The sequence below is a fragment of the Ranitomeya variabilis genome, chromosome 6 (genome assembly GCF_051348905.1).
Source record: "Ranitomeya variabilis isolate aRanVar5 chromosome 6, aRanVar5.hap1, whole genome shotgun sequence".
NCBI lineage: Eukaryota > Metazoa > Chordata > Amphibia > Anura > Dendrobatidae > Ranitomeya > Ranitomeya variabilis.
The window spans coordinates 331,586,012-331,598,624 of NC_135237.1; the positions used below are offsets into that span (position 1 = coordinate 331,586,012).

General features: G+C 40.5%; 1 protein-coding gene across 3 annotated transcripts in view; it reads right to left on the minus strand.

Moving 5' to 3' along the window:
- Positions 1-1,036: 1,036 nt before the first annotated feature.
- The window catches only part of LYRM4 (LYR motif containing 4), a 199,329-nt gene continuing 187,752 nt past the window's right edge, over positions 1,037-12,613 (minus strand). For all 3 annotated transcript variants that reach the window (XM_077269815.1, XM_077269813.1, XM_077269814.1), the window contains one exon: positions 1,037-1,509. In XM_077269815.1, the coding sequence (XP_077125930.1) occupies positions 1,447-1,509 (63 nt within the window). In that variant the 3' untranslated portion in view covers positions 1,037-1,446. The remainder of the gene's footprint in view (positions 1,510-12,613) is intronic.

Genomic DNA, 12,613 nt, shown 5'->3' on the forward strand with positions numbered 1-12,613 from the left:
GCCCGGCAAAACACAGCAGAGCTCTGCTGGAAGCCTGTGCTGTTTGACACATTCATGTCATACAAATATCCAAAAAACATATATTCATAATTATAGTGGCTAGAGACATATCAATATTAGTCTCACCATTAATAATCAATTTGTGGGTTACTATATTATACAACCTACATAAGAATACAAAGTATCCAAAATAACACAACTCATGGAAATAAAAAACTAAATGCAAATTTATTGCACAAAAATTATGTTAAAAAACATGGACCATATAGTAACCGATACATGTTAGAGGATTCAAAAAGAGAAAATAAATCAAGTGTAGAAAAAAGGAGGTGTTAAGAGAAGTCAGACAGTAAAAAATATTGTGCATTGTTAAACCAAAAGATACTGATCAAATTCAAAGATACATGTAAAATATAAATAACTGCCAATGAAGTTGGTCAGTCGATATAGAAATGACTGCAATGTAATGTTTACCCATGGTGAAGTCAGTGGACCATACACATTACCACAACCGCCTCAATGCGCGTTTTGCAATTTTGCTTTCTCAAGGGCAGTGTCAGGTAGCTTCAAGCACAAGCTCTATGCTATGCGGCTAGTCAGGAGCACACAGAGAAAGTGGCCTACAGGGCTGAGGAGAAACACTGTACTACACAGAAATGTACTTTTTGCAGAAAAAGATCGTCCATTCAGCTACGTGAAGCTGACCACACAGGCAGATGGAGAAGACAAGAGACATACGGCTACAAGAAAAATAGTAAGAAGTATTATAGATTTACTATGCTTTGTGACAAAATAATAACATTGTGGGAGTAACCCTTTAAAGGAATGGGTGGCCTGGATGTCTTAATATGATCAAATAAAGTGTTATAAGAGATAGATTTCTTCAATGGGACACCGATCCAGGAAACTAGCCTGATTGGATAATTTTGGAGTCGGGAAGGAATTTTTCCCCAAATATGGGGCAATTAGTGTCTGCCTTGTGAGCTTTTTGTGTCCCTGTGGACCAACATGTTAGGCTATAGATTGAACTCGATGCACCCTTTTCTTTTTCAACTGTATTCACCAATTGGCAAATAGCCCTGATGCAATATGATATAACAATGCATTAGCAAACTAATATTTGACAATTCTTAGTTTATTTTCATTCTAGAAAGAGTATCACAGAGAGTTATATGTCATTTGTTCAATCATACAGTTAAATAAATGGATTTCATCTGATCGGACTGATTTATTCTCTTAAAGGAAAAAAGAGTTAACATATCCTTTCTATATTACTGCTGAAGCCATGAACCTTTTAATAAATAAAAAAAATATACACCAGTTATATAGTTATTAGATGAGTTAAGAATGGATGAAGAATATAAATTTGTATCAATCCGGAAATGCAACGCAAGAGAGTTATAGAAGTGGACCGATGTGTCAGTCGTCCTGAAGGTGAAGGCGATATTACTGGTTCCCTGAAGACTCGATGATCAACTTGTTAGTGGTGTACAAGTGCCCAATTGTAACCTGCAAAAGAAAAGAGAAACAATGTTATCACTTCACACATCAAAAATAGAGACTCCAAACAGAAAGCCAACAACACGTGCTTCTTGGATCAAAGAGATAAAACAATGGTAACTGTGGTTCCTGCAACACTGGTGGTACTCAGTCATCCATATATATTATCCAAGTGGAAAGAATGAAGTCCCTGAAGCTCAGTCTTAAGAAGCAGCATCTTTTAGTGCTATACTGGATATCCACGTGCAAAAAAGGAACAGGGACAAAGAAAACAGCGAGTGGCCCAAGGCCATTTTGTGTCAGTCCAACTTGTTCTCAGGGCAGATTCATAAAAAATTATTATAGGACTGACACAAAATGTCTCTAGGCCACTCAATGTCTGTACATTGTCCTGACCCCTCTATTTGCCCGAATATGTATCAATAAAAAAGAAGGTGCAAATGTATTATTTCTACTTGGTCCATCGCAACTAGAGACCATGCTTTATCCTGAAATGAAGAGCGACCAAGCTTTCTCTGTAGGACAGTTAAAGTATGAGACACAATAGCAGAGATTAATCAATGTCTTAAAGAAAAACTGCCTATCACATCCAATGACAGCACAGCTTTCATCTAGAATTCACTTCTTGAAAAATGAAAGTTTGTCATATTGTGTTTGCAGCATGAAAATAATCCATACCTGCCAATAGAAAGGCAAATCCACATATTCTAAATGTGGGATAATAAATTACAGGGAACCTGTCACCAGGGTTGGCCGCTACGAGTTACGGCCACCGCCTTTCAGGGCTTATGTACATCATTGTATAATGCTGCATATAAGCCCCCAACGTGAACTTATTATACTCACCTGCAGGGCGGTCCGCTCCGAGGGGTGTCGCTCTTCTTTTTTGTGAAGGCGCTATTGATTGACCTGGTTTCCTGACATGCACCTCTGTTTATACAGTACATCATTTTTTTAATTTAGAATGAGTAAATTGAGAAAAGTCACCCATATTACCAATTTAATGATAGTAAATTTGCAAATGTAATGAGGTCATTGATGTTTATTAGCTGTTGGCTTTCCGGGCTAGCAGAAAACCATGCTCCTTGCCATGTTTACTTCAATTACATAAGGGGATACAATCTCTATGAGGCCATGCCCATGTGCATTGTTCAATAGGAATGGACCCAGGCACAGGGACGGACACAGTATTTCACAGCAGACAATGTAAGAACTATTGCGGCAGCTTGCACAACACCATCTGATCTTCACTACAGCACAGCCGGACGTGATCAGAGTTTTTTTTTGTTTTTAAATTCACTTTCTTTCCCCAGACTAAATACACTTGCATGTGAGTTTACACACGAAGCAGAGAGCGCCACTCTTGGCTGTCTGCCATGTTCCAGAGGTCAATGTCTCAACATTTTCATAACAGTTCAGTTACCAAAAACAAACACGGCCCTGAAAATACACAATACCCTGCATGCAAAAGAGGTACGGCGAGTCCAGAACTACTCCTCTCCAATGACTCGCTGTACGGAAGAATCAGAACTTTGCTCTGGAACAATCGATATCGGAAGCAATGAACTAAAGTGCTTTGTGGATCACACAGCAAACGTTCCATTTCAGGGTTAGTGGCCCCTTACATGTCCATAAATGGGATTTAGCAAGTCCGAGCTTTATTACCAGCTCTGCAATCCTTTTACCACTGCATGTTATATAGCTTGTGCTCTCATCCGATGGTGTCCGGTGGAAGATCCGGATACTGTAGTGGGCATCATACATTTACTTCCACGGTGACCAGCAAGGATGACACAGACGGGCACAAGCAGCAGAACCCGCTTACAGCTTCCTTATTTATTTTACTCACTTATATAGCACCATTACTTCCACAGCGCTTTACCAACACCATCATCACTGTCCCCATTCAGACTCACACTCTAGATTCCCTATCAGTTTGTCTTTGGAGTGTGGGTGGAAACAGAAGAACCTGGAGGAAACCCACTTTAACACGGGAAGAACATACAAACTTCTTGCAGATGTTGTCCTTCCTTGGTGGGATTTGAACCTAGAATCTCAGTGTTGCAAAGCAACAGTACTAACCACTGAGCTATGCTGCCCACAGTGCCAACCTCTTAACCAACAGCCCTCCCTCCATCCTCTACTTCCCGAGAAAAATAAATGATGCTAATGTCAACTACACATGAAGACTTGTCAGACGTGGTCACCAAGAGTAGATGTCAGTTCAGAAATGGGTAGCTACTATATACAGCTGCTAACCAACAGGGGGCGCCACATAAGACAGGAATATAGGCATGCACAGAACCACAACAATGGGGAGGGTGTGTGTATTCATTCTACAGCATCTACTACTGTACTGGCTAATCAGGACCCCTGCTACCTCAGCTACAAGCGAGAAACACAGGAGACACCATGCTGCTATTATTATAGGGGTAAAGTTGGTGCTGCTGCTATGACCATGGAAAGGGGGGAAGGGATACCTTGTTTGTTAATCTGATACAAGCTTTGGGAAAAGAGTATGTATTGTGCAAAACCAAATGTCTATACATTGTCTGTAGATTGCATCATTACTGGTGCTTAACACTTAGGCCATGTTCACACATTCAGTATTTGGTGCAATTTGACCCTCAGTATTTGTAAGCCAAAACCAGGAGAGGAATAATCAGAGAAAAAGTAAAATTCAAACACGTCACCACTTCTGTATTTATCACCCACTCCTGGTTTTGGCTTACCAATACTGAGGTAAAATACTGACCAAATACTGAACATGTGAACATGGCCTTAAATGTAGGCTCCGAAAACAAAGATATGTCCATGGCTGTCATATAAGCAGTTCATGGACACAATATTTCCTGAAGAGACCACATGTAATACCGCAACACTGTGTTGTGCTATGTACACTAAAAAAGTGTAATGGAACTTTTCAAAGCTGTACAATGCCATAGTTGCCAAAACACAAACAAAAAAGCTACATGTGAACATAACCTTAGTTCAATTACAGATAAAATTAAAGGGAATCGGTCACCTAATTTTGGCCCTATAAACTGCGTCCACCGCCATTAGGGGCTTATCTACAGCATTCTGTAATGCTCAAAAGGGCAAATCAGTAGGCCTGCGCAGGAGTCGTAACAGAAGCAAGGAAGAGGAAGTCATCGCATGAAGATGGAAGGCGCCGGACCCGGACCTGGACGCCCATCAGAACGGACCACCCCTGGGTGAGTATAATCTAACTTGTTTTTCTTATCTTTCAGGATACATCGGGGCTTATCTACAGCATTATAGAATGTTGTAGATAAGCCCCTGATGACGGTGGCGGCAGTTTTTATGAGAAAAATGAGGTGACAAATTCCCTCTTCAATCCTGGTTTCCTTAATTTTCAGAGAAAAAGATAGTATACTAATTCAGTACCAGCAGGCTGATATAACAGATATAATGCATTGGGGAAGGAGAACAAAATGGAGAAAGGAAACCTGATTATAAGCTTCTTTGTGGTTTCAAAGCCCCCAGGATATACCAGAAGATGGCCACCAGCTGCATAGTATGACTGCAAAAAGAACGTAGTGCTGATGTACAGTGGGTACCGTGTGGAACTATACTTCTTTTTTAAGGTTTTTTTTTTTTTTTTTTAAGAGATTTGGGCTGTTTGTGGGGATTTACTCATACTCCAGTAATTTTACATACCTGTCGTCTTTTATTGCCATTTTCTCATAAATGATCAAGCATGATTAGGCAAGACGTTATCATAGTATTCCAGGGTGCGCAATATGGCAAAAAACACTTAGTGTATGACACTCCTTCTATAAATAAAGCCAGTTCCAGCTCATACAGATATCTATCGTTGGCCTCCCCACACCGCTGGCTGGCAGTGACTGATTGTGCAGTATTAGCACTAAACTAAAATGTGTAACACATTACTAGCTAACCAAACATGCAGAGCACACAAAGTCGACATCTCAGAGATCCGGTCACGGTCTCAAAAGGCCCTTGTACAAGGCTGTGTAATGGCTCCTTACAGCCAGTGACAACAAAGAGGGACAGGAGAAAATGGAACTAGTTAGTGCATAGCATGTGACACATGATTTATATAGCGCCATCATATTCTATAGTGTCTTGAAGACATCACTGTCCATCATTGGGGATCACAATCTAAAGTCCCTGTCAGTATGGCTTTGGAGTGTGGGAGGAAACAGGAGAACCCGGAGGAAACCTGTAGCACTGCAAGATCCAGAAGAGAGCAAGAATCCACAAGAGGACCCTTTAAAAACACTTTTATGGCGACATATTAAAATCCATGCAGAAAAAAGGATCCTTTTGCTCGAATCCCGCTTTCTACCTGGAAGAAATCCAAGCAAACAAGGGGGAGATCATACAAACTCATTGCAGATGTTGTCTTGGAGGGAATTAAACCCAGGACCCCAGTGCTGCAAAACAACAGTGCTGAATCACAGTATATTTGTAAAAAAATATATATTTCCAATACTACAAAAAAACAAACAGTAAGCTCAAAACAGGAAAGCATGGTAGGAAGAAATCACCAGCTAGAAAATAGCATAAAAATGCACTGAACAGATGGATAAATGCACACAGAAGGCTATGAAAATGCTCAACAAATAAAATTAAAGTTTCTTAGCGACAATGTGGGTTAATATTGTTTGTAGTCAATAGGGGGCAGTGCAGGCCAGCAAATAAAGTGGGATCCAATATGTATAAGTCTGCAATCATTAATGCAATGATATAAAGTGGGATCAAGTATGTAAAAGTCCGCAATCATGAATCCAATCATATAATGTGGGATCTAGTATGTATAAGTCCACAATCATATAAAGCGGGATCCAGTATGTATAAGTCCGCAATCATGTATCCAATCATATAATGTGGGATCCAGTATGTATAAGTCCGCAATCATATAAAGCGGGATCCAGTATGTATAAGTCCGCAATCATGTATCCAATCATATAATGTGGGATCCAGTATGTATAAGTCCGCAATCATGTATCCAATCATATAATGTGGGATCCAGTATGCATAAGTCCGCAATCATATAAAGCGGGATCCAGTATGTATAAGTCCGCAATCATATAAAGTTGGATCCAGTATGTATAAGTCCGCAATCATGAATGCAATCATATAAAGCGGGATCCAGTATGTACAATGAGGAAATAAGTATGTGATCCCTTGCTGATTTTGTAAATTTGCCCACTGACAAAGACATGAACAGTCTACAATTTCAAGGGTAGGTTAATTTTAACATTGAGAGACAGAATATCAAAAATAAAATCCAGAAAATCACATTGTATAAATCATATACATTTATTTGCATTTTGCAGTGAGAAATAAGTATTTGATCCCCTGCCAACCATTAAGAGTTCTGGCTCCTACAGACCAGTTAGACGCTCCTAATGAACCCGATCCCTGCATTAAAGACAGCTGTCTTACATACTGTAGTCACCTTTATAAAAGACTCCTGTACACAGACTCAATTACTCAGTCAGACTCTAAACCTCTATAACATGGAGAAACCGAAGAAAAAACGATGAACTTATGGTCTAAAAGGAAATACCAGGACCAACAAATATTTGAATAATATTACCTTCATTAAACAAAAGTGGTAGACGGTAATACTAAATCAAAAAATGTGCCCGTACGCAGAATATAAAATCAACACTAAAAAAAATACATAATTAAAAGAAGTTACAGGTCTGTGAGAGCCAGAAATCTTGCATGTTTTTAGGTGACCAAATACTTATTTTCCACCATAATTTGCAAAATAAATCTTGCCAAATTAGACAAGGTGATTTTCTGGATTTGTTTTCTCATTTTGACTCTCAGGGTATGTGCACACGTCTGGATTTCTTGCAGAAATTTCCTGAACAAAACCGGAAATTTTCTGCAAGAAATCCGCATTTTTTTTTTGCCTTTTTTTTGCGTTTTTTTCGCGTTTTTTTTAGCATTCTGCAAGCGTAATTAGCTTGCAGAATGCTAAAGTTTTCCAAGCGATCTGTGGCATCGCTTGGAAAACTGACTGACAGGTTGGTCACACTTGTCAAACATACTGTTTGACAAGTGTGACCAACTTGTTACTATAGATGCTGCTTATGCAGCATCAATAGTAAAAGATAGAATGTTTAAAAATAATAAAAAAATAAAAAAATGGTTATACTCACCCAGACGATCTCCTCAGCGGCGTCTGTTCCTATAGATGCCGGTGTGGTTCAGGACCTGTGATGACGTCGCGGCTTGTGATTGGTCGCGAGAGTCACATGAGCGGTCACGCGACCAATCACAAGACAGTGACGTCATCACAGGTCCTGAACCACACCATCTATAGGAACCAAAGAGAGAGCATGCACCGGAGAGGCGGGAACACTTCAGGGACCATCAGAAGGTGAGTATAGGACTATTTTTTATTTTAATTCTTTTTTTTTGACCAATTATATGGTGCCCAGTCCGTGGAGGCGAGTCTCCTCTCCTCCACCCTGGGTACCAACCGCATATAAGTTGCTTACTTCCCGCATGGTGTGCACAGCCCCGTGCGGGAAGTAAGCAGATCAATGCACTCCTAGGTGTGCGGAATCCCCGCAATCCGCATTTTTAATGAACATGTTGCTTTTTTTTCCGCGATGCGATTTTTTCGCGGAAAAAATCGCAACATTTGCACAAAAAATGCGGTATACCCTGTAAATAATAGGAGGCATATGTAAGCGTTTTTTTCGCGTTTTTATTACGTTTTTATATCGAAAAAACGTGAAAAATCCTGAACATGTGCACATGGCCTCATAGTTGTGTTCTATCTATGATGTCAATTACAGGCCTCTCTCACCTTTTTAAGTGGGAGAACTTGCACAATTGGTGGCTGACTAAATACTTTTTTCCCCACTGTAAATAGGGCCCAAATGAAATTCACAGAAGAGAGGAAAGGGATAGTACATATCATAAAAAGTATCAAATCCCACAATACGCAGATAAATGCACAAAAAATAAATGCACAAAAAATAAGTCCAAAAAGGAGCATATGCCCAAAGAATAATCCTGCAGTGATATATAAACTAAAAAGCAATTGTAAATGCAAAAAAATGGTGCTACTATAACAAAAGTGCAATTATGGATAAAGTGCTGCGTGCAAAAGCATATGATGCAGTGGCAATAAAGCACAAAAAAGTGCTATGTGCAAAGGCAATGGTGTAAGAACAATGAAAGGGGGCCTGTACCTTTAATGTCCTCCGGTCTGAGTACAAGGCACACCCCGACGCGCGTTTCGGAATACATTTTTTCGTCAGGGGGAACATATAAAGCACCTATACGTCATTCACTATAAGGAAATATATATATATATATATATATATATATTGACTGATGTGTTGTTTTATTTTATGATGTAGGTACTACTGTATTTAGTTTGTCCTCTACAACATGGGCAAGACCAAAGAGCTTTATAAGGATGTCAGGGACAAGATCATAGACCTGCACAAAGCTGGAATGGGTTACAAAACCATAAGTAAAATGCTGGGTGAGAAGCAGACAACTGTTGGTACAAAAATAAGAAATACAAAATGACTGTCAATTGACATTGATCTCGGGCACCATGCAAAATCTCACCTCGTGGCGTATCCTTGATCATGAGGAAGGTGAGAAATCAGCCTAAAGCTACACAGGGGAACTTGTTAATGATCTCAAGGCAGTTGGAACCACAGTCACCAAGAAAACCATTGGTAAAATTACGCTGTAAAGGTTTCAAATCCTGCAGTGCCCACAAGGTCCCCCTGCTCAAGAAGGCACATGTGCAGGCCTTGTCTGAAGCTTGCCAGTGAACACCTGGATGGTTCTGTGAGTGATTGGGAGAAGGTGCTGTGGTCAGATGAGACAAAAATTGAGGTCTTTGGCATTAATTCAACTCGCCGTGTTTGGAAGAGACATGCTGCCTATGACCCAAAGAACACCGTTCCCACTGTCAAGCATGGAGGTGGAAACATTATGTTTTGGGGGTGTTTCTCTGCTAAGGGCACAGGACTACTTCACCTCATCAATGGGAGAATGGATGGAGCCATGTACCGTAAAATTCTGAGTGACAACCTCCTTCCCTCTGCCAGGACATTAAAAATGGGTCATGGCTGGGTCTTCTAGCAAGACAATGACCCAAAACATACAGCCAAGGCAATAAAGGAGTGGCTCAAAAAGAAGCACATTAAGGTCATGGAGTGGCCTAGCCAGTCCCTAGACCTTAATCCCATAGAAATCTTATGGAGGCAGTTGAAGGTCCGAGTTGCCAAACGACAGCCTCAAAGTCTTAATGATTTAGAGATGATCTGCAAAGAGGAGTGGACCAAAATTCCTCCTGACATGTGCGCAAACCACATCATCAACTACAAAAAACGTCTGAGGCTATGTGCACACTTTGCGGTTTTTGCTGAGGATCCGCAGCGTTTTTGGACGCTGCGGATCCGCAGCAGTTTTCCATGTGGTGTACAGTACTATGTTAACCTATGGAAAACAAAAAACGCTGTGCACATGCTGCGGAAAAAAAACGTGCGGAAACGCAGCGGTTTTCATTCCGTAGCATGACAATTCTTTGTGCGGAATCCGCAGCGCTTTGGCACCTGCTCCATGTTAAAAACCCGCAGGTGTCTAAAACCGCAGTGGAAAACGCACAAAAAAATGCGATAAATCCGCAGTACTTTTGGCACTGCGGATTTCATCAAATCCGCTGCGGAAAAATCCGCAGCAGAATCCGCAAAGTGTGCACATAGCCTTACTGCTGTGCTTGCCAACAAGGGTTTTGCCACCAAGTATTAAGTCTTCTTTGCCAGAGGGATCAAACACTTATTTCTCATTGCGAAATGCAAATAAATGTATATAATTTATACAATGTGATTTTCTTGATTTTATTTTTGATATTCAATCTCTCAATGTTAAAATTAACCTACTCTTAAAATTATAGACTGCTCATGTCTTTGTCAGTGGGCAAAGTTACAAAATCAGCAAGGGATCAAATACTTATTTCCCCCGCTGTATAAGTCCGCAATCATGAATGCAATCATATATAGTGGGATCCAGTATGTAAAAGTCCGCAATCATATAAAGTAGGATCCAGTATGTATAAGTCCACAATCATGAATACAATCATATAAAGCCCCCCCATCACCACACATAATCCCGCCCCCCACCACATCACAACACATAATCCCGCCCCCCACCACATCACCACACATAATCCCGCCCCCATCACCACACATAATTCCGCCCCCACCACATTGCCACACATAATCCCGCCCCCCCACATCACCACACATAACTCTGCCCCCCACCACATTACCACACATAATCCCGCCCCCCACATTACCACACATAATCCCGCCCCCCACCACATTACCACACATAATCCCGCCCCCACATTACCACACATAATCCCACCCCCCACCACATTACCACACATAATCCCGCCCCCCCACAAGACTATACATTTAATTGTGTTTACAGAGAAATTTTAAATTAATTTGTTTTGTTATGAAATTCATTTAGATGCTGGAATGAATAAAAAACGCACATCTTACTGAATCCAGTTTGTTTTTGATTTTACACTGAGAATAAAACGTATTATTAGTAGTACTCAGATTTTTAATTATTATTATTGTTATTAACTTCATTTTAAGTTAATTTACCACCTGCGTAAGCGCTATTGAATGTTGTCATTATTTACTTTAGTTTAATCACCAGCAGCATTAGTTAGGTAGCAATGAGCGTGCCGAGCATTAGCTGGCTGGAAACAGCTAGTACAATCATATAAAGCGGGAGCAAGTATGTATAAGTCCACAATCATATAAAGCGAGATCCAGTATGTATAAGTCCACAATCATGAATGCAATAATATAAAGTGCATGGAATAGCAGACAAATGCTTAAAATACACCGGACGTCAGTAGGCCCATTAAACATTATTATTATAAAGATTATTATTCTTAAACATGACAGTGACAATACAAATTGTGATACATAAAGGAATTACCAGTGGCAATCCTTTCCCTCTGGGATGGCACCAACTGCAATATATTTCAACAAAGCCTTCAAACCTTGTATGCAGACTTAAAGGGGTATTTCCAAATTTAGAAGCTATTCCCTATCCATGCGATAGGGGATAACCTTCGGATCGCTGAGGTCCAATTGCTGAGATAGCCACCAATCCTGAGAACCAGGGCTCTGAGCCCTAGGTCAATAGAGAAAAGGTTGACTAGGTGCACTGCCGCTCTGTTCATCCTTACTGGGAACAACAGAGTGCACTTTGCCCCTGAGGAAGCTACACTGCAGGTGGTGATACGTGTGGGTTTTTCCCCCTATCCTTTCATCAGTTACTACACAGGTTTTACCTACTTGCCTTCCTTTTAGTTTACTTGCCATCAGTAGGTTGTGCTGGCAGTCCACTATACGTGTAGTCTGACTGTATCATCTTTGTATTGTTTTTCATTACTCTTTTGGTCTTTTACAATTAATATATTGGGAGTTAGGCATATGTATTATCGTATCTGTTCAGCCCTTGTTTTAAGTTGATCTCTTTTACCATGCTGGTGCCCTATTGCTTTTTTGTGAGCCTGTTTTTGTCTGCTCTGGTCCATGCAAGGCTATATTTCCTCTGCATTGGCCGATGCAGGTTGGGAGCATCTATTCAAAAGCCGTTTCTCTTTGGTGATCTAGATTCTCCTTTATCATGTCATAAACCAGTAAAATAGGCGGCTGTCTTGTATTCCTCTGCTATCAGCAGCTTTGCTTCTGGAGGGAAAAAGGGGGCGGTTTTCCCGGACCCACTCACGCAATAGTGAGCTAATTCGAGAGAAAGTTTTTGAGAGTACCGTAATTCAAATAGAGAGTAATTCTTAATACTATGTGGGGCACAAATAAATATTGACATGACAATTATTTTCAATATTATTTCTGAGTAATAAATCGAGAGCAATTGTCATTACTATGCGGGGAACTAAGAAGAGTGATACTTACTGTTTTGTGCCACACAGCAGGTGCAGTAATAAGGACACATAAGGCAGCAGCCGCTCAGCATTGGGGTAACAGCAGCATGGCCAATTCATGACAGCCCACCAGCCATAGAAAGCTGTACCCCCCTGAGGACA